Source organism: Canis lupus, chromosome 20 (assembly GCF_011100685.1).
Source record: "Canis lupus familiaris isolate Mischka breed German Shepherd chromosome 20, alternate assembly UU_Cfam_GSD_1.0, whole genome shotgun sequence".
NCBI lineage: Eukaryota > Metazoa > Chordata > Mammalia > Carnivora > Canidae > Canis > Canis lupus.
In genome coordinates, this window is record NC_049241.1 from 44,316,657 (window position 1) to 44,343,676 (window position 27,020).

General features: G+C 48.1%; 2 protein-coding genes and 1 non-coding gene across 3 annotated transcripts in view; all 3 read left to right on the forward strand.

The window, feature by feature from the left end:
• The window catches only part of SUGP1 (SURP and G-patch domain containing 1), a 31,501-nt gene extending 14,861 nt beyond the window's left edge, over window positions 1-16,640 (forward strand). Inside the window, exons 8-14 of the mRNA XM_038566740.1 lie at window positions 5,910-6,265; window positions 13,128-13,234; window positions 14,109-14,286; window positions 14,656-14,762; window positions 15,833-15,978; window positions 16,058-16,187; window positions 16,443-16,640. Coding sequence (XP_038422668.1) covers window positions 5,910-6,265; window positions 13,128-13,234; window positions 14,109-14,286; window positions 14,656-14,762; window positions 15,833-15,978; window positions 16,058-16,187; window positions 16,443-16,469 — 1,051 coding nt within the window. The 3' untranslated portion in view covers window positions 16,470-16,640. The remainder of the gene's footprint in view (window positions 1-5,909; window positions 6,266-13,127; window positions 13,235-14,108; window positions 14,287-14,655; window positions 14,763-15,832; window positions 15,979-16,057; window positions 16,188-16,442) is intronic.
• LOC119864822 lies at window positions 15,245-15,348 on the forward strand. Its single transcript, XR_005375306.1, has one exon. It is a non-coding gene; the product is annotated as a U6 spliceosomal RNA (small nuclear RNA).
• Window positions 16,641-19,124: 2,484 nt separating the features above from the next.
• On the forward strand, window positions 19,125-26,187 carry TM6SF2 (transmembrane 6 superfamily member 2). Its single transcript, XM_038566744.1, has 10 exons — window positions 19,125-19,302; window positions 20,926-21,029; window positions 21,460-21,557; window positions 21,626-21,729; window positions 22,120-22,202; window positions 22,593-22,717; window positions 23,243-23,344; window positions 23,661-23,753; window positions 24,435-24,554; window positions 25,436-26,187. Exons 1-10 carry the CDS (start codon window positions 19,208-19,210, stop codon window positions 25,640-25,642), a joined length of 1,131 nt encoding a protein of 376 aa, XP_038422672.1. The 5' UTR covers window positions 19,125-19,207; the 3' UTR covers window positions 25,643-26,187.
• Window positions 26,188-27,020: the final 833 nt, after the last annotated feature.

The window sequence follows — 27,020 nt, forward strand, 5'->3', positions numbered from 1 at the left end:
CAGGTCCCTCAACTTGGCTCTTCTTAAATCCATATTAGTCTCTTTCTGGTTACTAAGCATCTTTTTTTCAAATCCAGCCAACGGTTCTCTTCCATCTTTGAAAATGTTTTTTTTCTTTTGTCTCTTAACTTTTTTTAAGGTGTCATTTTTTTAGGGCACTTGTAGGTTCACAGCAAAATTGAAGGGAATTTATACAGAGATTTCTCACATGCCCTTCCCTGCCTCTACATTTGTACAGCCTCCCCTATTATTAACATTCCCCACAAGACTAGTATAACTGATGAACCTACATTAATATGTCATAATCACCCAAAGTCCATAGTTTACTCTGGGATTTGCTCTTGGTGTTGTATATTCTGTGAGTTTGAACAAATGTACAATGACATGTATCCATCATTATGGCATTATACAGAGTATTCTCCTTGCCCTAAAATCACTCATATTCCACATATTCTTTCCTTCTTCCTCACTAACTCCTGGCAACCACTGATTTTTTTTTCCTGATTCCACAGTTTGCCTTTTCCAAAATGTTATGTAATTAGAGCCGTGTAGTATGTAGTCTTTTCAGATAGGCTTTTTTTGCTTGGTAATATGCATTTAAGACTGATTCTTCTGTATCTTTATATGGCTTGACAGTTCATTTCTTTTTAGCACTGAATAATATTCCATTGTCTCGATGTCCCACAGTTTGTTTATCCATTTAGCTACAGTAGGACATCTTGGTTGCTTCCAAATTTTGGCATTTGTGAAGGAAACTGGTATAAACATCTGTGTGCAGGTTTTTGTGTGGACATAAGTTTTCAACTCTTGGGTAAATACCAAGAAACATGATTGCTGGATTGCATGGTATGTTTAGTTTTGTAAGAAACTGCCAAACTGTCTTCCAAAGTGGCTGTGTCATTTGCTTTTCCCTCTGCAGTGAGTGAGAGTTCCTGTTGCTCCACATGCTCGCCAACATTTGATGTTCTCAGTGTTCTGGATTTTGGCCATTCTAATACATGTGTAGTGGTATCTTGGTGTTTTAATTTGCATTTTCTTGATGACATATGATGTGGAACATTTTCTCATATGCTTATTTGCCATCTGTGTATCTTCTTTGGTGAGGTGTAGGTTAAAATCATCAGCTCATTTTTTAATTGGTCTTTTTTCTTATTGTTGAGTTTTAAGAGTTCTTTGTATATTTTGGATCACAGTGCTTTACTAAATGTGCCTTTTGCAAATATTACCTGTCAGTCAGTGGTGTGTCTTCTCTTGATAGTGTCTTTTGCAGAGCAGAAGTTTTAAAAAAAATTTTTAAAGATTTTATTTATTTATTCATGAGAGACAGAGAGAGGTAGAGACACAGGCAAAGGGAGAAGCAGGCTCCACACAAGGAGCCTGATGTGGGACTTGATGCCAGGACTTCAGGATCACGCCCTGAGCCGAAGGCAGACGCTCAACTGCTGAGCCACCCAGGCATCCCGGAGTTTTATTTTATTATTTTATTTTTTTTAAAGATTTTATTTATTTATTCATGAGAGTCACACAGAGAGAGAGGCAGAGACACAGGCAGAAGGAGAAGCAGGCTCCATGCAGGAAGCCTGACGTGGGACTCAATCCCGGGTCTCCAGGATCAGGCCCTGGACTGAAGGCAGTGCTAAACCACTGAGCCAAAAAAAATAAAAATAAATAAATAAATAAATAAATAAATAAACAAACAAACAAACAAACCACTGAGCCACCCGGGCTGCCCCCGCGAGTTTTAAATTTTAATGAAGTGAAGCTTATCAATTTTTTTCATGATTGTGCCTTGAATGTATCTAAAAAGTCATCACCATTTATGAGGTCATCTGGTTTTCTTCTGTGTTATCTTCTTGGAGTTTTATGGTCTTACGTTTTACATGTAAGTCTATGATCCATTATTAGTTAAGTTTTGTAAAGGGTGTGAGGTCTGTGTCTAGATCCTTTGTGTGTGTGTGGGGGGGGATATCCAATTCCCCTTGAAAAGAATCTGCTCCATTGGACTGCCTTTGCTCCTTTGTCAAAGATCAGTTGCCATGTTTATATGGGTTTTTTTCTGGGCCCTTTGTTCTATTGATCTGTTTCTCTATTCTTTCACTAAACTACCCTGCCTTGATACTGTAGTTTACAGTAAGCCTTGAAATCTAGTCATGTCCGTCTTCTAAAATTGTTCTCAGTCAATATTGTTTTGGCTATTCTGGGTCTTTTGTCCCTATGTAAGTTTTAGAATCAGTTTGTCAATATCCACAAAAGAGTTTGTTGGGATTTTGATTCAGATGGCAATGAATCTATAAATCAAGTTGGAAAGAAGCAACATCCGGGCGCCTGGGTGGCTCAGTTAGTTGAGCACCTACTTTTGGCTCAGGTCATGGTCCCAGGATGCTGGGATCAAACCCCATGTCGGGCTCCCTGCTCAGCATGGAGCCTGCTCCTCCTTCTCCTCCCTACTCATGCTCTCATTATCTCTGTCGCTGTTTCTCTCTCTCAAATAAATAAAATCTTTTTTTAAAAAAGGAAAAAAACAACATCTTGACAATATTGAGTTTTCCTATCTATGATTAAGGAATATCTTTCCAGTTATTTAGTTCTTTGTTTTTGGGTTGTTTTTTTTTTTTTTTTTTTTTTTAAAGATTTTATGAAAGAGAGAGAGAGAGGCAGAGACACAGGCAGAGGGAGAAGCAGGCGCTAAACTGCCGAGCTACCCAGGGATCCCCTATTTAGTTCTTTGAATGCATTCGTCAGAGTTGTATAGTTTTCCTCATAGAATTTGTTCGTATTTTATTTTTTATTTTTTATTTTTTTAATTTTTATTTATTTATGATAGTCACAGAGAGAGAGAGAGAGGCAGAGATATAGGTAGAGGGAGAAGCAGGCTCCATGAAGGGAGCCCAATTTGGGACCCAATCCCGGGACTCCAGGATCAAGCCCTGGGCCAAAGGAAGACACCAAACTGCTGAGCCACCCAGGGATCCCCCAGTTCCAGGAGTTTTTTAATCAATTTTTTTCTACATAGATGATCATGTTATTTGTGAACAAAGTTTTATTTCTTCCTCAGTCAGTGTGCTTGCTCTTTCCTTTTCTTACTGCATTAGCTAAGACTTCTAGTACATGTACTAGTGTTAAAACTTATTGGTGGGGTGGGATATTCTGACCTTGTTTCCATTCCTAGTGGGAAAACTTCTAGTTTCTCACTATTAGTTTGATGTTAGCTGTAGGATTTTTTGTTAGATACTCTTTATCAAGTTGAGAAAGTTTTCTTATGTTTCTAGTTTACTGAGTGTTTTTATCATGAATGGGTGTTGGGTTTTGTCAAAGGCTTTTTCTGCAGCTCTCAGTATAATTGCATGATCTTTCTTTAGCTTGATGTGATGGATTACTTTTTTTTTTTTAATGTTAAATCAGTTTTGCATACCTGGAATAAACTTCACTGTGTGTAGTTTTTTAAAATTTAAAAAAAATTTAGGGATCCCTGGGTGGCTCAGCAGTTTAGCGCCTGCCTTTGGCCCAGGGCACGATCCTGGAGTCCCGGGATCGAGTCCCATGTCAGGCTCCTGGCATGGAGCCTGCTTCTCCCTCTCCTGTGTCTCTGCCTCTCTCTCTCTATGTCTATCATAAATAAATCTTTAAAAAAAATTTTTTAATTGAAGTATAGTTGATACATAACATAGAGTTATGTATCTCTCCGCCTCTCTCTGTGTCTCTCATGAATAAATAAATAAAATCTTTAAAAAAAACAACAACAACAAACAATTACATACATCACAAAATGCTCACAGAAGTTCCCACATGTTACCGCACAAAGTTATTTTTGACCGTATTTCCTATGCAGTATTTTTCATCCCCATGACTTATGACTGGAAGTTTGTACCTCTTAAACTTCATGTATTTTGTCTGTCCCTCTGTCCCCCGATAATTCTTACACATTTGTGGATTCGGTTTGCTAATATTTGGTTAAGAATTTTTACATCTATGTTTGTAAGAGATACTGGTCTGTAGTTTTTTTGTGATATATTTGGTTTTGGTATTAGGGTAATTGGATAAGCTAGGAAGTATTTTTTCTTCTATCCTGTGAAAGGGATTGATTGTAGAGAGTTGATACCATTTCTTCCTTAAATGTTTGGTAGAATTCACCAGTGAACTCCTGTAGGCCTACTGCTTTCTGTTTTTTGTTTTTTTTTTTAAGATTTTATTCATTTATTCATAGAGACACAGAGAGAGGGGGGATCAGAGGCACAGGCAGAGGGAGAAGCAGGCTCCATGCAGGGAGCCTGACGTGGGACTTGATCCAGGGTCCCCAGGATCAAACCCCGGGCTGCAGGCGGCGCTAAACCGCTGCGCCACCGGGGCTGTCCTGCTTTCTGTTTTTGAATGGTTATTACTTACTTAATTTCTTTTCTTTTCTTTTTCTTTTTCTTTTTCTTTTCCTTCCTTCCTTCCTTCCTTCCTTCCTTCCTTCCTTCCTTCCTTCCTTCCTTCCTTCCTTCCTTTCTTTCTCTTTCTTTTTTTATAATATTTTTAAGTAATTTCTACACCCAACATGGGGCTCAAACCCACTACCCCAAGATCAAGAGTCACATGCTCTACTGACTTAACTAGCCAGGCGTCCCACTTAATTTCTTTAATAGAAGTAGAACTGTTCACGTTGTCTATCTCTAGGGCAAAGAAGTATGAAGGAGTATAGAGATGCCACCATCTCCTTGTCTTTCTATCCCACCTTAGGTACCAACGTTAGTAGAGCTGGGGTTTCTTTCTGCTATCTTTCTTGTACGAAAAGAATTTACCACATCCCTGAGCCTGCACATTGCTTTTTTTTTTTTTTTTTTTTTTTAAGATTTTACTTACTCATTTGAGAGTGAGAGAGAGAATGAGCACAAGTGGGAGGAGAGGCAGAGGGAGAAAAAGTCTTCCCGCTAAGCAGGGCTCCCAACATGGGGCTGGAATCCCAGAACCCTGGGATCGTGACCTGAGCCGAAGGTAGTTGCCCAACTGACTGAGCCACACAGGCACCTCAAGCACACTGCTTTTATAGCAGAGCATTACGCTGTGACTGGAACCTCCAAGTTCATGAGTGCAGGTCTAGCCCCTTCTTGTCAAGAGCTGTATAGCCCATGCTGTACACAAGTTTTGCTTCATGGAGCTGAGCTGTGCCTCTTCCCTCTGATGTGGACCCCAGAGGTGGGACTGTCAGTTCAAGACATGCATAATCTGAGAGGTTCCAGGCAGGTGCAGAGGGAGCCATAGTTTCTGCCAGCTCTGAAGCCAGCGCCACCTGCTTCAGACTTGGGAGTAGGATTGGTAAGTGGACACCAAGGGGACCCTGGACTTCCAATGAATTGGGGGCTTTTGCCCAGTTGGAGTCTAGTCCCTGTCCATTCCAATGTTCATTGTTTCTGTTTTGGCTTCATTTGCTATTTATGCCTCTCAAGGATACATCAGAGAGAAGCATAGATGTGCCAAGCTGTCAGGTTTAAGGCAAATCCTGCCCTTTGTGGCATTAGGTGTCTCTCCCAACTCAGGATTTCTTGATTTGAAGGCACTGGTGTGCTCATCTAGAGCAACAGGGGAAGAAGCCCTGCAGAGCCTGGGGAAGGTCTGACAGAGCCACCACTTTTCCTTTGAAGGAGGAGTGCCTGATAGAGATGGTGTAGGGACTTGGAATGGCCAGTGGCTCACAGGAATGGCATGGTAACAAGCTGTGAGCATGTTACACTGTTCCTCAAGTTTGGGCCATCAGAGCCAGCAGCTACTGAAGCCTGGAAATGCAGGATGTTGTGATGGAGATCTCAACCCTTATATGACCCTGGCTAACCTGGGCACATGTGCACAAGGCCCAAGCTGCTCCTGCCCAGAATCAGGCAGGGGGCTTGGGCCCAGCTGACAATGTGCCCCCCTCCCCCTCTCCTTTGCAGCTTTCTATACGAACCCAACAGCCAAGGGTACAAATACTACCGCCAGAAGCTGGAGGAGTTCCGGAAAGCTAAGGCTGGCCCCACAGGCACTCTCATGGCACCTGACCTCAGCCTGAAACGCAAATCCCCTCCTGAGACCCCATCGGGGTCCTTGCCCCCAGCTGCTGCCTGCCCTGCCTCATCTGCCCCCTCGCCCGCAGTCACTCCAGCTCCAACCATCCCTGGGAAGCCAGCCACCACAGCCACTGTGAAAAAGAAGCGAAAGAGCCGGTGGGGGCCTGAAGAGGACAAGGTGGAACTCCCACCCGCCGAGCTGGTACAGAGGGATGTAGACGCCTCTCCCTCACCTCTGTCAGGTGGGCTGAACCCCTTCCCCCACCTCTGTCAGGACAATCTGGCTTCTTTCACTGAGATAATGTTTCCAAGGTTCACCTGTGCTATAGCATGTGTCAGAATTTCATTCCTTCTTATGGCTGAATAATATTCTATTTTATGGATGGACTACACTTTATCCATTCATCGGTTGATGGACATGTGGATTGTTTCCACCTTTTGGCAACTGTAAATAATGCTGCTGTGAACATTGGTCTGCAAGTACTATTTGAATCCTTGATTTTGATTCTCTTAGGTCTATACCTAGAAGCGGAATCACTGGGTCTTGCGATAATTCTGTTTAACTTTTTGAGGAACTGCCAAACTCTTCTACAGCACCTGTACCATTTGATAGTCCCACCAGCGGTGCACAAGGGTTCCCATTTCTCCACATCCATACCTTTTTATGATAACCATCCCAGCAGTTATGAAGTGAAGTCACGTTGTAGTTTTGAATTGCACTTTCCTAATGTGCGATGGTGTTGAGCATCTTTTCATGTGCTAATTGGTCATTTGTATAGCTTATATGGAAAAATGTGTTTTCGTTCTTTGCTCACTTTTAAATTAGTGATAGCTTAAGACAATTGTCTTTTTGTTGTTGAGTTGTAGGAGTTGTTCTTTATATATTCTGGATATTAACCCGCTATTCAGATACATAGTTTGCAAATATATCTTCTCATTCTATGGATTGTCTTTTTACTCTCTTAATAGTGTCCTTTGATGCACAGAAGTTTTAAATTTCATCAAAGTTCAATTTGTTTTTGTTGCCTGTGCTTTTGGTTTCATTTATGAAACCATAGTTAAATTCAAGGTCATGAAGATTTGCCCCTGTGTTCTAAGTTTTTTATAGTTTTGGGACTTTGATCTATTTTGAGGCAATTTTTATATATGATATAAGTAAGGATCCAACTTTATTCTCTTGCATGTGGAGATTGGTTTTCCTGGATTCTTTTTGTTAAAGAGACTTTTCTTTCCCCATTGAATGGTCTTGACAGCCTTGTCTAAACTCAATTATCCTTAGATATAAGGGTTTATTTCCCGGCTCTCTATTCTGTTACACTGGTAACAGTGTCTGTCTTTAGGTCAGTACCAACTATTTGCTTACTGTAACTTTGTAGTAAGTTTTGAAATTGGGAGTGAGTCTTCGAACTTTGTTCTTCTTTTTCAAGCTTGGCTATTGAGGGTCTTGCGTTTTCAGGTGGGCTTCTCCATTTCTGCAAAAACACTGTTGGGATTTTGATAGGGATTGCATTGAGTCTGTAGATCGCTTTGGGCCTTATGGACTTGATAGCAATATTTAAGTCTTCCTTACAACAATAACCAGTCTTCCAGACTGGGAACACAGGATATCTTTCCGTTTATTTAGGTCTTCTTTAATTTCTTTCAACATGATTTATAGTTTTTATTGTATGTGTTCTTACATGGTTAAATTTGCTCCTAAGTGATTTTTTTTTTTTTGATGCTATTGTAAACAGCAATAAATTTTTAAATTTTCATTTAGGATTGTTGGTTGGTAATATATAGAAATACAACTGATTTTTGTGTGTTGATGTTGGATCCTCTAAATTTGCTGAATTCACTTGTTAGCTCTGACAATCTTTTGATGGATTCTTTAGGCTTTCCTATATGTATAATTATGATCATGTCATCTGCAAATAGAGATAATTTTATTTCTTGCTTTCCAAGTGGGATGCCTCATTTCTTTTTCTTACCTAATTTCTCTAGTTAGCACTTCTAGTGCTAAGTTGAATAGAGGTGGGGAAAATGGGCATCCTCCCCTAGTTCTGATCTTAGGTGGAATGTTTTCGGTCTTTCACTATGATATGATGTTAGGTGTGTGTTTTTATATATGGCCTTTATTATGTTGAGGAAGTTCTTTTCTGTTCTTAGTTTATTGAATACTTTTATCATTGAAGGGTATTGGATTTTGTCACATGCTTTTTCCATATCAGTTGAAATGATTGGATGGGTTTTTTCCTTCAGTCTATTAATGTGGTGTATTACATTGGTTAATTTTCTTATATTGACCCATGTGATATTGTGGTTTATAAGAAATACATATTTGGCCATTCAGATGACCAAAGTAATATTTCTCATATGTATTTGGTCTTTGTTCACAGTTCCTGGCTCACAGTTCCTCCTAAAACCCTTGGAATTTCCTGAGTGATAAGAGCAATGGGAGCATCTTTTGTTGTATTATTTGGTCTCCGTCCTCAGTTCATGAAAATGCTTCAGAGCCATAAAGGTGAAATGGGGGTCTTGTTATTTTATAATAAGCCCCTTTCCACCACAACTGGGTTTATGTTACTGAGGTGACTTTTGGAAAGCACCTAAGAATGGGGGCTGGTTGCCAGGGGAACCAACCATGAATAGAAGGTTGGAATTTTCCCATACTTTAATTTCCAGGGAAGGGAGAGGGGCTGGAGGTTGAATCAGTCAACGGTGGCTAGTGATTTCACCAATCATTCCTATGCACTGAACCCTCCATAAATACCCAAAGAGACAGGCCTCAGAGAGCTTCCAGTTTGGTGATGGTGTGGAGGTTTAGGGAGAGTGGCATGCTCAGAGCATAGAAACTCTGGGCACTTTCCCCATACCTTCCCAGGGCATCTTTTCCATCTGGCTTTCCTAACTTATATCCTTTTATAAGTAAAGCAGTAATCTGGTAAGTAAAATGTTTTTCTGAGTTCTGTGAGCCAGTCTCAAATTAATTGAACCCAGGAGGGGATCATTGGAACCTCTGATCTATAGCCAGTCAGAAGCATAGGTGATGACTTTGGCTTGCAGTTGGCAGCTGAAGTTGGCTGGGGAGGGGAGCAGTCTTATAAGACTGATACCTTAACCCATGGAATCTGATGCTACTACCTCCTGGTGGATAGTGTCAGAACTGAGTTGAATTATTGGATACTCAGCAGGTGTCTGAAAATTGCTCGTTGGTGTGGGGGACCTTCCGCTGCATCCCCCCAACACACCCACACATTGGAATTGGTACCAGAACTCTATTTAAACAACCCTTGCATTTCTGGGATAAATCTCACTTGGTCATGGTGAATAATCCTTTTAACATGCTACTGTATTCAGTTTGTTGGCATCTATATTCATAAGGAATGTTGGTCTGTAGTTTTCTTGTGGTGTCTTTGCTTTTGGTATCAGGGTAATACTAGTGTTATGGAATGAGTTAGGAAATACTCCCTTCAATTTTTTGGAACAATTATTAGCATTAATTGTTCTTTTAAATGGTTGGTAGGGACGCCTGGGTGGCTCAGTGGTTGAGCGTCTGCCTTTGGCTCAGGGTGTGACCCAGGATTCCTGGGATCAAGTCCCACATCAGGCTCCTTGCATGGAGCCTGTTTCTCCTCCCTCTGCCTGTGTCTCTGCCTCTCTTTCTGTGTCTCTCATGAATAAATAAACAAAATTTTTAAAAATAAATAAATGAATCAATGAATGGTTGGTTGGTAGAATTCACCAGTAATGCCATCTGGTTTTGGACTTTTCTGTGTTGGGAGATTTTTGATTACTGATTCAATAATCTCTTTACTCGCTATAAGTTTATTCAGAATTTCTCTTTGTTCTTGAGTTAGCATCGATAGCTTATATGTTTCTAGGAATTGGTTCACTTCATCTAGATTATCCAACTTGTTGGCTTAAACAGGTATTCAAAGTATCTTTTATGATCTCTTTTTACTTCTATAATTTCATTAGTAATATTCTCTCTTTCATTTCTGATTTTAGTGAGTCTTTTTTTTTTCCTTAGGAAGTCTGCCTAAAGGTATGTCAATTTTGTTATCTTTTAAAAAAACCCAAGTTTTGGTTTTGTGGATTTTCTCTATTATATTTCTATTCTCCACTTCCCAAATCTTTATTTCCTTCCCTCTGCTAGCTCTGGAATTAGTTTTCTTTTTCAGTTCTTTAAGGTGTATAGTTGGGTTATTGATTGGAGATAATTCTTTCTTAATGTGTGTGATTATAGCTATATATTTCTCTTGTAGCACTGCTTTTGCTCCATCCTGTAAGTTTTGGTGTCTTCTGCTTTCATGTTCATTCACCTCTTAAATATTTTCTAATCTCTCTTGGTGATTTCCTTTTTAATCTATTGATTGTTTAAGAGTGTGCGGTTTAATTTCCACATATTTGTGAGCTTTTCAGTTTTCCTCCTGTTAATGATTTCTAGTTTCATTCCATTGTGATCAGAAAAGATTATGATTTCAGTCTTTTAAAATCTACTAAAACTTGGGGCACCTGGGTGGCTCAGTCAGTTGGGCATCTGCCTTCAGCTCAGGTCATGATCCCAGGGCCCTGGGATTGAGTCCCGCATCAGGCTCCCTGTTCATTGAGCAGTCTGCTTCTCCCTCTCTCCCCCTCCCTCTCCTCTTCCCTGCTCATGCGCTCTCTCTCAAATAAATAAAATCTTAAAAAAAAATTTATTGAAACTCATTTTGTAGCCTAACATGTAATCTGTCCTGGAGAATGTTCCCTGTGCACTTGAGAAGACTATATTCTGCTATTGTTGGGTTGCATGTTCTATATACATCTGTTAGGTCTCATTAGTTATGGTGTTTAATCTTCTATATCCTTATTGACTTTTTTTTTAAAAGATTTTATTTATTTGAGAGAGAGAAAGCAAGAGACAGCATGAGTAGAGGGGAGAGGGAGAAGCAGACTCCTCGATGAGCAGACTCCTGGGAGGGAGCCTGACACAGGGTTGGATCCCAGGGCCCTAGGATCATGACCTAAGCAGAAGGCAGATGCTTAACCCACTGAGCCACCCAGGCACTCCATCCTTATTGATTTTCTATCTAAATATCCTGTCCCTTATTAAAAATGGGGTATTGAAGTCTCTAATTAGTATCGTAGAACTGTTTATTTTTCCCTTCAGTTTTGTCCATTTTTGGTATATATTTGTTTTATCTTCTTTCTAATTCAAGTTTTTTATCAATATAGAAATTCTTTCTTTGTCTCTTGTAATCTTTTTTGACTGGAAGTCTATTTTGTCTGACACTTGTATGACCATCCCATCCCCCTCTTGGTTACTGTTTAAATGAAGTACATTTTTCTGTCCTTTCACTTTCAACTTATTTGTGACTTTGTATCTAAAGCGAGTCTCTTGTAGATAGCATCTACATGGATCCTGTTATCTCCTTTAAGCTTTAAAGTGCTTGGATCCATTCTTGTCATAGAAAGCTCAGGAAATACATGATGATAAGTACCATGATTGCCACAGTCAGTTTTGCACAGTCCACTCCAATATCTGCCTACTTGACAATTTCAGAGATGGCCAATGTATGGTCTCATTTCTCCTTTTCTAACACAAACCCACCAGGTTAGGGAGTCTATTGTCGTCCCATTCTGCAGGTGAGAACAGGTGACAGAGACTATCTGCGGGCATCTAGCTTACTGTCCTCCACTCAGCCTGTGCTGCAGTCTGAACCCTCTCAGCCTCCCTCACCCCTGGACAGACAAGCATAGAGGAGTCATAGGTGCCCTGGTGCTGACACTACATTTGTTTTGCAAGGATGGGGCCGAGAGGGAAGGCAGCTCACCCAAGTCACATGGCTGGCCTGTCAGCCTTGCCCATCAGTTTTGCCCATTGGCCTTGCCCGTCCAGCTCTGAAGGTGGTCTTTCAATCCAAGGAGTAAGCTAGTGAAGATTCTCCTACACCCTGGGGTTCTAGGTAGCAGGTATCCCCAGGATTGAGGGTGCTTCATGTCAGATTGCCACCAAGTGCTGAACTCTGGTGCCTGCTGTAATGGAGGGTGCTCAGCCTTGCGTGCTGCTCTGATGCGTCCATGTCGTGATTCGTGATTCTGTCTCTGAGGCCTGGCCCCAGCTCCTAGCTGGTGAGGAAGCCTCCCCTGTGGTCTAGTGTACAGGCATAGGCTCTAAAGGCTCGCATCCAGGTTTAAATGCCACTGGCCCATGTCATCCCTGGGAGAGTGTGAGCAGCCCCTACCTGCTTGCTTGCTGGTAAAAAGGCCCAAGGAGAGGGACAGTGGGCAATGTCCAGGCACAGAGTGGACTGCTCAGACCTTGACTCTCTTGCCCTGTTCACAAGGCTCCCACACAGACCTTTCAGGAAGGTATTAGGATATAAACTTGGGGTCAGGGAGCACTTGTGGGTGGTTCTTGGGGGTGAATCCCCAGCCCTAGTGTGGTGGGAGGACCTAGCTCTTTGCACATGCCAGAAGGGCCTCTCCTCTGTACCTCCGTCTGCCCAACTTCTCTCCCAGGAAGCTACTGCCTGAGGGGTGGTGGTTTCCGCCACCCAGATGGGGCTGTCACAGCATCTTCATGTGCATTAGTGTTGCTGGCTCCAGTCAAGCTCCAAAACTGATGCCAATTTAAATGTCAGTTGCTTTGAGGATGGTCGGCTGCCTCCCCGGAAGGAGCTAACAGCTACACAGCTGAGTCTTATGCCAGACTCTGAACTCTTGTGTGTCTATGCTGCGTTTCTTTTCCCTGAAGGGCTTATTTCCAAGAGTCCATGTGTGAATGCACGCACACAGGCACATGCTTATTTCTACTTTCATGTCTCTGTCTTGTCACCCATCAGACATGTGACCTTGAGTGAGGCCCTGGACCTCAAAGTTCTGATGTTGGCATCTGCAACATGGGGGTATAGAGCGTGCGTGGAGAGGTCACGTGAGGGTGAAACTGGGTGCACGAGATATAGCACAGTAAGGCCCTCAGGGTCATCATGTGACAGGAATAACAACTGTTGTGATGTGAGGGCTCTGGCATGTGTGCTGTGTGCTTCAGGTGTTGTCAGCGCATGGGCTCTGTGCCACATGCAGGAGCCGGTCTGGACCCGTGCATCTGTTGCTGACCAGCCTGTGTCTTATTTCCAGTTCAGGACCTCAAGGGGCTTGGCTATGAGAAAGGGAAGCCTGTAGGTCTGGTGGGTGTCACGGAGCTGTCAGATGCCCAGAAGAAGCAGCTGAAGGAGCAACAGGAGGTAAGTCTGTGGGGTAGAGCAGACAGGCTCCAGAGGGGCTGGTGGAGTATTGTCCCCTGCCTCGTCTCACAGTTCCACGGTCATGTCATATTCTTTCTGAGCTTCTCTGCATTGAGTGGATCCATTTCAGGGGAGAGGTCCTTGGGCAGGCATGTCCCTGTCGGCCCCATCCCACCTCCCAAAGGCCTTCCCCAGCCTGCATTGAACCCAGAGTTGAGGCCTTCTCACACTGCCTGGGCAGTCCCTAGGCTGGTGCTCTGCAGCTGCACCCCACCCAACGCAATTGTGGGCTATTCCTGACTAGGTAGGCTCCATTTTAGTTTTCTGTCCACTATCCTCCAACATCCGGTACAGGATAGGCCTGGCTAGCACTGGGTGCCCTGAACCATGTGACATATACTCATTTGATGTTGGGCTGTGTTGGAGTGAGAGCTTGCTTTGCTTCTCTGCTGCTTTCCTGGGGAACTACAGGTATCCGTCTGTTGGTCCTTGAGGACAGCTCACCCCAGTCATCACCTTCAGGCTGGTAGCTGTGCCACCTCAGCCTCAACCCTTCCGTGGTCAGGGGCCTGCGGTACCCTCATTTGGTCCATAACAAGGGTATCCAGGACATGCTGTGCTCCAGGCCAGACTGGGTGAAAACAGAGAAGAGTTCTCCTTGCTCAGCACAGGGATTCAAAGAACCCAGGGCATGCGCTGAAACAAGACTTTGTATCTTCTTGAGCACTTGCTCCAAGCCTTGCTCATGTGTCTGTCCTAGGGAGGGCAGAAAGCGGGAAGGATGAGGGCACCTGACACGCATAGGTAAGGCAAAGGGGCCAGCCCCTTGCACATGTGGTACGTGGCATTGCTCACTGGTATGTGCCGCCCACAGATGCAGCAGATGTATGACATGATCATGCAGCACAAGCGTGCGATGCAGGACATGCAGCTCTTGTGGGAGAAGGCCCTGCAGCAGCATCAGCATGGTTACGACAGTGATGAGGAGGTGGACAGTGAGCTGGGCACTTGGGAACACCAGCTGCGGCGCATGGAGATGGACAAGACTCGGGGTATACCAAGGAGCACCTTGTGGGTGGAGTGAGAGGGTACCTGGGTGAGGCCATGCCCTCTGCACCACAGGCTCAGGAAGCCTCACTCACCTGCTTGGAAAGGCACCTGGAGGCACCACCTGCCCAACTTGTATGGCCTTGAGCAAGAGACTTGGCTTCTCTGTCTCTGTTTCCTCTTTGGAAAAGAGTGGTTCTCTAAGTGTTCACTGCTGTTTGAACATGGCACTTAGCAGGGCTGCCTGTAGGAGCAGGGTTTTGGGTCAGGGTCTCCCCCTCATTCTCCTACGACTCCCTGCACCCTCCCAGGATTCATATCTGTGTTGGGGGGCCACCCTCTTCCTCTCTCACTTTTCCTGCTTCTCTGGGCAGAGTGGGCCGAGCAGCTGACAAAGATGGGCCGTGGCAAGCACTTTATTGGAGATTTCCTGCCACCAGATGAGCTGGAGAAGTTCATGGAAACCTTCAAGGCCCTGAAGGTGAGCTGGGAGGGTCTCCAGGCACCAACCCCTGCTGTGGGCTGTCCAGTAGGCAGCCACTCAAGTGGCCCAGCTCCTCCTGTTAGCCTCACGAGGCAGGCGCCTGAGGCAGCCTCAAGGCCCCCCTCGTTCACAGGATAAGCTGGGCCCTCTTGCCCAGGAGGCATCTGTTGATGATAGACACCGTCTGTGGAGGGATTTAGCAAAAAGCAGCTCAGCTGCCGCTTTAGAAACAGTTCCCAAGCCTTCAAGGAAATTCTGCTTTCAGTGGAGCCAATTAAGTGCAGTTTATAGGCAAAGCATTCCTCAGGCAGAAGCCCCCATGGACTGGGTTCTCCAGAAGAAGAACTTCGCATTCCTCCCATGCTGTCATCATGCTTCTGAGGAGAGACAGCTGACGGGGCACATCCCATGTTATCTTTTAGGGGATTTTTATAAAACTGCTTTTGTACCACGTAACCTCATCAACAAGGCAGTCACCTGTGCTTGCTTCAGCAGCACATGTACTAAAATGGAAATGATACAGAGATTAGCATGGCCCCTATACAAGGATGACATGCAAATACATGAAGCGTTCCATATTTTTGAAGACCACGGGTGGGGGACATTTGTCATAAATAAACAGTAACCCCCCCCCCCAAAAAAAAAAATCAAGGTGGTCACCTTATTGACCACATCTTCTCAGCATTCTGTGCAACGAATTGCCCTCGGAATGTAGGGCTTTTCTTTTTTTTTTTTTTTTTTTTTTTTTTTTTTTTAGGGCTTTTCTTTGTTGATGAACCATTAATCTTTCCCGTGGTGGGTAAGGCCTGTGTGACTCGTCACTTTGCCCTCTTTTACTTTGCCCCAGGCAGCTTGGTACAAAGTCTGGCCCTAGGGACCCTGAAAAGGAACATCTTGGTCTGTTGTCAAGGAATCTGACTTGGTACAGAGGATGCAGTTGGGCAGGTGGTCCCAGCAGTCAGTGAGGCCATTGGTGGTGGGCGGAGCGGAGTCTAGTGTTCAGGCCAGTGCCAGGACCTGGGACAGTTGCAGCTCCGGTAGATGACAGCCACCTCTTTGCCCTGCAGGAGGGCCGAGAGCCTGACTACTCAGAGTACAAGGAGTTCAAGCTGACGGTGGAGAACATCGGCTACCAGATGCTGATGAAAATGGGCTGGAAGGAGGGCGATGGGCTGGGCTCAGAGGGCCAGGGCATCAAGAACCCAGTCAACAAGTGAGTGTATGCACCCTCTGCAAATCCTCCTGCTGGCATCAGGCTGGTCTACTCACTTGGTCCTGTCACCCCCCTGCAGAGGCACCACCACAGTAGATGGAGCAGGCTTTGGCATTGACCGGCCAGCTGAGCTCTCCAAGGAGGATGATGAGTATGAGGCCTTCCGCAAGAGGATGATGCTGGCCTACCGCTTCCGGCCCAACCCCCTGGTGCGTGTGTCCCCAGCCCCCACCACAGCTCCTGGCTAGGCTGTCCAGAATCTCAACAGGGGAGATGCAGTGCTGGTAACAGAGCTGTCCCTCCTTCCCCAGTCCAGCTAGTCCAGGTCTCACTAGCAGCTCTTCCACCTCCCTCCCCTCTGGAGAATGTGAGCTCAGCTTTCCCTGGCATGTTCTAATGGGCAGGAGGAACTGCTGTCTATGGCATTGACCCCCTTCCTGTGTTATCTTTTTTGCCTCCCACAGAACAACCCCAGACGGCCTTACTACTGAGTATTCTGGAAAAACCACAAATGTATTTTCCAAATGACCGACCATCCCTGGACTGTGGAATGTTCCGGCCTGCATTTCTGCCTGCCTTTCCCGTTGTCTCGAGTGTCGTGCCGTGTATTAAAGTTCCAGTGCTTGCCTACCATGGCAGCCTGGTTTTGCCATCACCAGAAACCCCTCTGTTTCCTTTAGCAGCGGGGCTGGACTGGGCAGCTGGGGCTGGGATGCTGCTGGGAAGATTCCCTAGTGCCTAAGAAATACAAGAGAACCACCTAGACCTTTGTCTGCCTATGGGGCCATCATCAGCCTAGGTTAGAGTTGGGAGGATCTACAGACCCTCTGAGAGGGGCTGGTGGCTGATCAGTTAAGACCTGGCTGCACCTGGACGAGGGGCATCAAGGATCTTCCAGTGTAGCACTGTGCTGCAGGAGTTAGGTTGGAAGGGGTCCCAGGACACTGCCCAGCTATCCTCAGATCTGCTGGGCAGGTGGACCTAGGGCACGCCTGTGCCAGTCACCTCACCAGCAGGTGGCGCTGACAGCCCCTCCCTGCAACTAGCCCTGGGTCCTGTCCTGCCAATGGGTTGGACACATGAGGCCCTGGGGCTTGTGCCTCTGGGAGACAACTTTGTGGACAGATGAAGCATGCCAGGTGCATCCAGGACTGGGGGGTCTCAACAGCAAAGCCCAGCCTGGGATGACATATGCCACCCTGTCATCCCCTCCATGGACATTGTTCCCAAGGCAGGGCAAAGAGTAACATTCGCATGTGTGGAGGCTACCCAGTGGTCCTGGGTCTTTAGCACAAGAGTATCTCTGGGGGGAAAAAAAGTAGCTCTGGGCAGCCAGAAGCTCCCCTGATGGTGACCCTAGGCCTTGGTCACAGGTATCTCGCCATCCAGGTCAAGGTCACCCTTCAATTGAATTAGTAACCTGGAGGCTCTCCAGATTCAGCCCATGGACTTGACTCCCAGGCAAGTGGAGAGTTGGAAGAGAATGGCACCCAAATTCAATGTGCATGTACAGGCATATCCTGAACACAGGTGCAAGGCCAGGTTGCTAGACAGAACCGGATCAGACACCCCTGGCCCTGCAGGGGTGGGCTAGGGTGGCAAGGCTTCCTGGAGGAAGGGATATTAGGATCTGCTTTAAGGGGTGAGGAAATACTAGAGGGTCCATCTTGCAGACAGAAAAGAGGCCTGGGGGTGTCGGCACCACTAGAATTGGGAAAAGTCAAGAAATGAGACTGGAGCCTCAGGTCAGCCCAGAGGAACCTGAACTTTAACCCCGTGGGCAATGGACAACTGGGAGGGAAGCTGTCAGGTTGGTGGCCAGAATATCATCTTGTCACCCAGGTTCAGAGATGGGACCCAGCTGGCACAAGGCCAAGGGATTGCATGGAAAAAGGGTGAGGGTTAGAAATTTCCCCACCAGCAGACTGGGGGCCCCCTCAAGGGCAGGTATTGAGTGGAGACCTGCTCACTGTTTCCTAGTAACCACAAGTACCACATGGGCCAGAGTTCAAAGCTGGTTGGAGGGAGTGGCAAAGACTGCTGTCTCCTAATTTTTGCCCCACCCTACTATGGTCCCCTCCCTGGTGCAGCCCCACCTACCCTTTGCATTTTCCCCTGGACACATTCCAGCCTCCTGTAGGCTGTTCAGAATCCTCCCTCAACTCTCCCCTTTGAGCCCCCCAACCACACCCCGGCCCCAGGCCAGAGCCATTCTCCTGGGCAGAAACATATTCCAAACTCACCAAACTAGCAATCCACACCTAATCTAAACCCATCCTTAGGACTCCCTCCCTTTGACCCCACCCACTGAGCAGGGACGCTGCCCTGAGGTGCCCAGGCTATATGGGAGGAACACAGCACACACGTCCTTCAAGGGACTCCCCAACCCTTGACCTTGGCTGCCTGCCTCCAGATGATCCCCAGAGTCAAAACTTTACACTGGGACACACGTTTAAACATGTGTGGCCACTGTGAACGTTCAAATCTAAGGGCCCTGAAGGAAACTCTGTGTCCAAGCAATGGAGGTTCGTCCATCAGCGCGGAATGCCTCCAATGCCCACTTGATCCTAGAGGGAGGAATGTCTAGGGAATGTGGAATTAAAAAGGGACCCCTTTTGGGGACCTGGGTGGCTCAGGTCGTGATCCTGGGGTCCTGGGATGGAGTCCCGCATCGGGCTCCTGGTGGGGAGCCTGCTTCTCTCTCTGCCTGTGTCTCTGCCTCTCTGCCCCATGAATAAATAAAATCTTAAAAATAAAACGGGACCAGTTCAGGGTCAAGGTAGGTACACGGGTCCTTAGGACAGAGAGAGCAGAAGTGCAGAAGGAGGCCTGGAGAACAAATTCACTTAGAACGAAGTTGCTAGCCCAGGGTCTCCAGGTTGCAGTCCCCCGCCTCAAGAGCGGAAGCGTCCAGAGACAAGGTGTTCTAGCCTTTACTAGAGAAACTGAGGCTGGGCAGCGGGGAAGGCTACTGAGAAGTGAGGGGAGAGGAGGGGGAAAGGGACCGCTGCAAGGGCGAGGGGCCTCAGGCTCCCCAGGACGCGCTGGCCTGTTAGGGAACAGCAGCCAGCCCTTGGCGCAGCGGGGGGCGACCTTTGCGCCGGGCGGGGCGGGGCGGGGCCGGCCAGGTCCCTGCTGACCCCCCCTCCACCTAGACGCGCGGGCCGCGGAGTTGCGGAGCGCCCTGGAGGCCGCGCGGGGACCGAGCCTGGGTCCAGGCGCCGCCACCATGGACATCCCGCCGCTGGCCGGCAAGATCGCGGCTCTGTCGCTCGGCGCCCTCCCCTTGTCCTATGTGCTCAGCCACGTCTCGGCGCTCTCGCAGTGCGTGAGGGGAGGGGCCAGGAGGGGCCGGGGCGGCCTCGGGGGAGGGGGAACGGGGGACCCGGGACGGCGGTGGCGGGAGGCGAGGATGCGCGGGCGGCGAGCCTGGCTCCCCCGAGCCCTGAGTCCCTGCGCGGCTCCTGCCGGGAGGGAGAGGGGCTAGGCCAGAACTGTCCCCCGCCATGCAACCTGAAGGCCCCTTTCCGCGGGCCTGGCAGCTCTGTGTTGATGGGGGGGGGGGGGGCGCTCCTAGGACATTTTGGGCTTGAAGGGAAAGGAGGTTGAGAAACAGAGTGGACCCCCCCTCCCCCAGGGCAGAGTTTTGGAGGGTTTCTGGGATCTTCCCAGGGATGTGCCCAGCTCCAAAGTTACCAAAGGTCAAAGTATTGCCCCAGATAAGGTTCTGATTACCCAGCTCTTGACACACGCACACTGGAGTTCTGTTCCACCACCCCTCCATCGCCTATCGCAGGCCTGAGACTTTCTTCTGTTAAAATTTGGCCCACCCTGTCTTTAGCCTCAGTGTCCCCCACATGCTGTGACCTCTCTTGTCTCCTAACCCCAGCCCTGTGGATCTTGTCACTAGGGTGCCGGGCATCTGCAAGCCCTCACACTCCCCAACCTAGTTCAACTCAAGACATGGGGTAGAGGGAGTCTTGACTGTGGGGTTGGCTCCTTGGGTACAAATTCCTGCCTCCATCCCCCTGGATCCTGGGTGAGCCTGATTGCTTCTGGGAGCCTGTGTTTCTTCAGTGTGTAATGAATATAATCCTAGACCTCATCCCATAGTTACAGTTAAGGATTACAAATCATGTGCATAGGCTTGTGTGGTCTCATCTGATTAGTATAATTGTCATTGTTGGTCAGATAGGGCCAGGATGGGGATCTTAGGTGCCAAAGGGGTCCGTGAAAAGGTAGGAGCTTGAAGAGAGTGTAGGGGAGTGTAGGACCTTGGAGAGCTTTCCCACTCTTCCCACTAGTGTTGGAGGCTTCCATCCTGGCTTCTATTTATTATCTATGCAACTGGTTGACCTGTCTTACCTGGTTGATTGGGACAGATCTGGGCAGGGGTTGGGTGGAGTTGATAGAAGCATTTGGACTTCAGCTGGGAGGAGTCAGGAGGTTCAGAAAGTGAGGTGTACAGTGCTGAGCACTAGAGACCTGACAGGTTTAGAAGCTGGGTCTGGCCACACAGTGGCTTTGTGGTGTTGAATGACTGGCAGCAAACCGAATCAAACATATATCAGCAAGTGACGGGATGGATTGTGTAGTCAGAAAGAGTTAACTGATGCCCCCTCTGTACTTGGCCTAAGTTTGGCAATGAGTCTTTCTAGGGAGTCAGGGAGGGCTTCCTAGAGGAGGAACCATGAAAGATAGGCCATAAAGGGTCAGTAGGAGTTTGCCAAGTGGAAGAGATTTCTGGAAGGAGTTTCCAGGAGGGAGAAACAGCTCAGGTAACAGCCTAGTGATGGGAAAGGGCAGTTTCAGGATAGGAGATTCCTGGATGGAAAAATTTCAGTCTCAATATCTGGAGCATCCTGGAACCTGCTTTTGCCCTCACCAGGGTGGGGTGGGGCCTCAGCACTGGGCCTGGCTTCTCTGACTTGTTTTCCCTCTTTATAGCCCCCTGGGGCTGGCATTGATGAGTGCCCTGATCCTGGGTCTTCTTTTTGTGACTATCTACAACTTGTCCCCCGGCGAGATCTACTATGACCCACTCTATGCTGGTAAGTCAGTAGGAGAGAACGGTGTGAGCAGGGGCCTCCTCCATCCCCTTAAAGGGCTTCCATCAGACTGGAGAACTTCAAAGAGACTGGAGAAACCTCATTGGTTGGGGAACCTCAGAGGACCTCCCACTTCAGACCTGGGGCTCCTGAGAGCAGGACTGTATCTTTACATCAGATTGGGAGCCCCTAAAAGACCATACTTCCTCATCACTTTGGGATTTCCTGAGGGCAGGGTCAGTGCCTTCTCAGCCTGAGGACTCCCAGAGGCAGGGACTGTGCCTCCTCAAGAGGCAGGGCTGTGGGTCATGTGACCTGTGGAATGGTGACTGGGAGCAGCTGAGCCTAGTTCCTTACCTGGACTCTGGGTCCCAGACACACTGCCTCAGGCCCCGCCCCCACCTGGGCCATGCCCCGCCCACTCTCCCCACAGTATTTGCTGTCTTCTCCTTCACCTCTGTGGTGGACCTCCTGATTGCTCTCCAGGAAGATGGCTACGTGGTGGGCTTCATGGACTTCTATAACAAGGAGGTATGTAGGGGGTCACCAGGGATGCCTCCTGCCCTTCTGCCCAGCTGAGCCCTGACCTGCCCCTGCAGGGAGAGCCCTACTTGCGCACTGCACACGGAATCTTCATCTGCTACTGGGATGGCACGGTTCACTACCTCCTCTACCTGGCCATGGCTGGTGCCATCCGCAGAAGGTTCGTGGGGGGATGGGTGAGTGCCACTTGGATCCTGGGAAGGAGATCAAGTCCTCAGATGGGGTCCCAATCCTGGATGCAATCAGAAGCGTCTGTAGAGGAAAGACCTCTCTAGGGCTCCAGCCAGGAGTGGTCAGGAGAAGTTTCCAGGGAATGTCACAGGAGTGAATGGTAGTCAGCTCTCTTGTCTTGTACACTCCTGTGCCTAGGCAGCCACTTCTGTCCTCAGACAGACGATCTGTTCAGTCCCTCATTCATCTCCCTGTTGTCTCTTCTGTCCTGGACAAAACTGGGAGGGACCTAGAGTTGAGGAGCCCAGGGTAGACCCTTGCTAGGGCTCTGAGACTGGGGAACAGGCATCTATTGGTCACCCCACATCCCCTGCCTCAGGAAGAGATACCGGAACCTTGGACTATACTGGCTGGGATCTTTCATCATGACCATCCTCGTGTTCCTCCCAGGAAACATCCTTGGTAAGGACTTGGTTTTGAAGGATCCCATCTCCTCAGTCTGGGTCACTGTGCTACACCTAGAAGGTTCATAAGTAGGTCTTGGGAGGTAGAGGGGAGAGGCAGCCCAGTATGTGGGGGTGGCTGAGCAGGAGGGACACCCAGGGTGTATCAAAGGGGAGCAAAGAACAGCTGAAGCATAGAAGCCATATCCAGAAAGTAAATTGAAGCAGGCCGGGCTGAGGAACATGGACACCACCTTATGAGCACTGGGGAGCCAGAGGTGCCAGAGCTTGAATAAAGATTGCATTTGGGAATTACTACTTCCAGCCAGGGGGTCTGGTGTGACTCATGGGTCACACCAGGCCTGGGTGATCCTCACTGAGTGATACTCCCTCTCTCCTACCATGATAGGTAAATACAGCTCAGAGGTCAGACCTACCTTATTCCTTGCCATCCCCTATGTGCTAGTCCCATGCTGGGCTGGCATGAGGATCTTCAACCAGTCCAGGGCACCAACCTGCTGTAACCCCACTATGGTAAGTGCCAACATGCCCGAGTGTCCCTCATTAGAGTTACTTCTGATCGGAAACATTGGCTCTTTGGGGGTGCCTGGGTGGCTCAGTCGGTTAAGTGTCTCCTTCGGCTCAGGTCATGATCCCAGGGTCCCTGCTCTGGCTCCCTGCTCAGCTGGGAGCCTGCTTCTCCCTCTGCCTCTGCTTGCTGCTCCCTCTGCTTGTGTTCTCTCCCTGTCAAATAAATAAAATATTTAAAGCGGGTGGTAGGGGCACTGGGTCATGCAGTGGTTGAGCTTCTGCCTTTGGCTCAGGTCGTGATCCTGGGGTCTGGGGATCGAATCCCACATTGGGCTCTCTGCGGGCAGCCTGCTTCTCCCTCTACCTCTCTCTCTGTATACCTCATGAATAAATAAAATATTAAAAAAAATAAAAGAAACATTGCCTCTTTGGAAGCATCTCCTTGGCCATTAGGAAAGAAGGGATGAAGCCTTATTGAGTGCCTGCTGGATACCAGACTTCTCACACTGTCTGTCTCCTATGGGGCAGGTACAGGAGGAACAAAGAAAGGGCATCCTGAGACGTCCAGTTGACCTGGCCCTTGTCATATACCTCACCCTCACTGGACTCTTCACCTTCTTCCGGGGCCTGGTGAGTCTGCAGTTGTCAACCGATCTTTCTTCTGCCTCCAGCCCACTCTTCTGTCCCCGTCAACCGTGTTCCTTTAGCCAATGCAAAAAGGCCACTGCTTGCCTTTCTCATCAACCAGGGAAGTTCTTCATCAAGTCTCATCTGAGTGTTCCATGACAAAGCCCCATTCTCTGTACCCTTCCCAGCCAAAGAGAGAGAACCAAGGCTAACGGAGGCCAGAGCAAGGGGTATGGGACTCGCTTGGGAGGGTAGAAAAGGCTTCTTGTGGGAAAAATGGCTTCTTGAGGTAGGTTGTTGGTTTGTCTCTCTGCTCCAGGTGGTGCTTGACTGCCCCACAGATGCCTGCTTTGTCTACATCTATCAGTACGAGCCATACCTACGGGACCCCGTGGCCTATCCGAAGGTGCAGGTGAGAGGACAGATGGGAAGAGAGAGCATATGGTCCTGCCATGGATAGAGGTCTAGCAAGTCCTCTTTGAAGCAGGTATCAGAAACACAAGTCAGTTTGTTGTCCTATCAAAAATTCATTTTGGAAGACAGATATGGTCTTCAAGTATGGCTGGATCTAGGAGCTAAGGCTACCTGTGTCTCTGGGCTCTGTTTTCTTTGCATGGACTCCACTCCCAAGTAGTCACTTTGTGGGATTGCAGAGATAGTCTTGGGCAGCGCCAGGCTGCCATCTGCCCTACTTAGCCACCCCAGAGGAATGTGAGCTTTTATATCTCCAGAGCTTAAGCATAAATCTCAGGCAGGCTTTGATTGGCCCACATGCCATCATCACTGAATAATATGCCCATCCTGTCACTGATCATTATGGCCGGGGGGCAGGGGGGACTGGAGTGTTCCAGTTGGCCAGGCCAGGGTCACCTGCCACTTCTGGAATAACGTGGGTGGGTTCAGTGTGTGTATGTATGTATGTGGTGGAGCTCAGGGGGCTGGATACGCAAGGGAAACAGAGGAGCGATGTACACAGGGTTGAGATGTGCAGAGAGCCTGAGGTCTGAGGTTGGTCAGATCCTCCCTGGGGCTTCCACCTCAGGGGTGTCAGGAAGGCAGCTGCTGCTCATTCTATTGGCTGTGTGTCCTTCAGATGCTGGTGTACATGTTCTACGTTATGCCCTTCTATGGCCTGGCTGCCTATGCCCTCATCTTCCCTGGCTGTTCTTGGCTGCCTGACTGGGCCTTGGTGTTTGCTGGAGCTGTTGGCCAGGTGTGGTGTGGGGCGGGGGAGGTGTGGTTGGGTCTGTAGGGAAGAAATTTTCTGCCTGCCCATCAATTGCTTTTGTGCTCTCCCTGAACAGAGTGATGCTGAGCCTCTGAGAGGCCCCAGCCCCAGCTTGGTACCCTAGGATTCCCTAGTTACGGGGAGAAAGTACCTGACCCAAACACTCCCAACCCTATGGGGTCATAACTAGAGAGAGGAAAGGATAGGGGCTGAGAGCAATTCCAGAAGGGGAACGTTTCCTAAAAGAGTGGGCATAGGAGCTGGGTTTTGGTGTATGGATATGAATTCTCTAGGCAAGGAAGAGCATTTCAGAAATGGGAACAGCATAAAGACATAGAGGGGGATAGTGGTTTAGTAGAACCACAACACAGAGGCAGAGGCAAGAGAATTTGACAGCTAGATACTGAAGGCTTTGAACTCTGAGCTGGGGGAGCCATGGAATGTGTTTGAGCTGTGGAGGGCCCAGTCAGAGCTGGGGGGCCTGTTTCAGGATTCCTGATGGAAAGTTATGAAGCCTGAGGCCCGAGCAGTGGAGACCTGGAAGACATCTCTGGGGTAGAATCAACAGGATTTGTGTCAAAGGCAGCTGCCTGGGGTAGGGAGGAGGAGCTGGACCCAGGTCAGAGATGGAAAACAGGGTCCAACAGTGTGAAGATGGTAATGGTTAGACAGCTGGGGAGAGGTTCATAGACAGACAGGAAATGTGGACCCAGAGATATTTAGAGGCAGACAGATGAACTAGAGAGGGGAGACATGTCAGCAGCCAGTGAGAGGGACAGGGACCCCCTGGGCTCCCTAAGGTGGGATGTTGCTGGGACTTGTTCTCTCCTGGCTCCTGACATACATCTTCCTTGTGTGGCCACTAGGCACAGTTCTCACACATGGGTGCCTCCATGCATCTTCGCACGCCCTTCACCTACCGCGTGCCTGACGACGCCTGGGCCAGCTTCTTCGGGTACAACCTGCTATATGCGCTGGGTCCCCATCTGCTGGCCTTCCGCTGCCTGTGGTGGCCTGCCTTCTTCTTGCGCCCACCCCCTGGTCCTCTGGCACACCACAAGAAGGAGCATTGACAGGGCTGGAGACGACCCAGGACTCGGTTTCCATGCCCAGCCAGCCCTGCTGTGGGAAGGGTGGGCTGGGTCTCTTAGAGATAGAAAGTACATCTCCAGGTGTCTTTGGTTCTGGCTATGGTGGTATCAGGCCAATGAGCTGGATGGGAGACCCAGGGGACACATGTGCCCTTGAGGCCTAGACATGTTCAACTGTCATGGTACCCCAATCCCATACAGACTGTTCTACTCCAGAATTTACCCATCATACCCCCATGGATCCTTTTAGTAAAAAACCTTTTGATGCCCAAATATTGCTGCTGCCTGAGTGTTTCAGGATTCAGAGGTGAAGGACTTGCTTCATTCACCCCATGAGGGCCTACCCATCACTGCCAGCATGACCACCAGGAGCCAGAGGTGCTGGACAGCAGAAGTCAGCCTCTGGCTGGTGTGCACAGCTCCATCTTCCAGATGGGGAAAATGGAGGCTCAGAGAGGTCCAAAGACCAGCCTGAGGTCAGTCAGGAGAGAAACACCCAAAATCTGACAATAAATTATAATAACAAATGGTGTGGCACAGTTATTAAGCACCTACCATATACCATTACCAAGGGCTAACCTCAAGTGTTATAATGCTGGATCTCACCCCATATTCCTGATGGGGAAACTGAGCTCATAGGCTGCAAATGTCCTGATCAGAGGTCATGGCTCCTGGATGCATCTGAGCTAAAGGACTGAGCCCTGGCCTAGCCCATCCAACCGTGGACCCTATAACCTTGACTCTGCTGTATGATTGGCTCATATTTTGGGGAAACTGGGGCTGAGGAGGCAGCCAAGGGGTTGGGGGGAAAGGCTCATTTTTTTTTTTCCTGATTTGATTTTTGAACTTGGGTAAAGGGCCAGGTTCGGGGTGACTCAGGCCCAGAGTGGGTCAGAGGCTTGATCAGGCTCCCCTGCTCACCACCCCTACCAACATTTTTTAGGAACCCATTGTATGTCTAACCTTTGGATCTTCACCAAAGAACCAGTACTTGGGGTGCCTGGGTGGCTCAGTCGGTTAAGCATCTGCCTTCAGTTCAGATCATGATCTCAGTGTCCTGGGATGGAGCTCCGCATCAGGCTTCCTGCCCAGCAGGGAGTCTGCTTCTCCCTCTGTCTGCACATGCTCTCTCTCTCTCTCTCTCTCTCTCTCTCTGTCTAGTTCAGATAAATAAAACCTGAAAAACAAAAAAACAGCACTCCATTTCCTGGAGGTGGAAACTGAGGCTCAAAGATACCAAGTCTCTCTTCCAAGATCCTACATAGGTAAAAGGCAGAGTCAGATTTGGACCTGTTGCTGCATGTTCCCTCTGCAGAGTGTGTGACTGTTGTGGGCCCCCACCCCGCCGAGTGAGCCCCTC

Excerpts from the sequence above, each read along its gene's own strand:
- TM6SF2 (XM_038566744.1), top strand. The coding sequence starts at position 19,208 with ATGGACATCCCGCCGCTGGCCGGCAAGATCGCGGCTCTGTCGCTCGGC. Across the intron at positions 21,030-21,459 it reads CTATGACCCACTCTATGCTG|TATTTGCTGTCTTCTCCTTC; the intron begins GTAAGTCAGTAG and ends CTCTCCCCACAG. Across the intron at positions 21,730-22,119 it reads GCTGGTGCCATCCGCAGAAG|GAAGAGATACCGGAACCTTG; the intron begins GTTCGTGGGGGG and ends CCCCTGCCTCAG.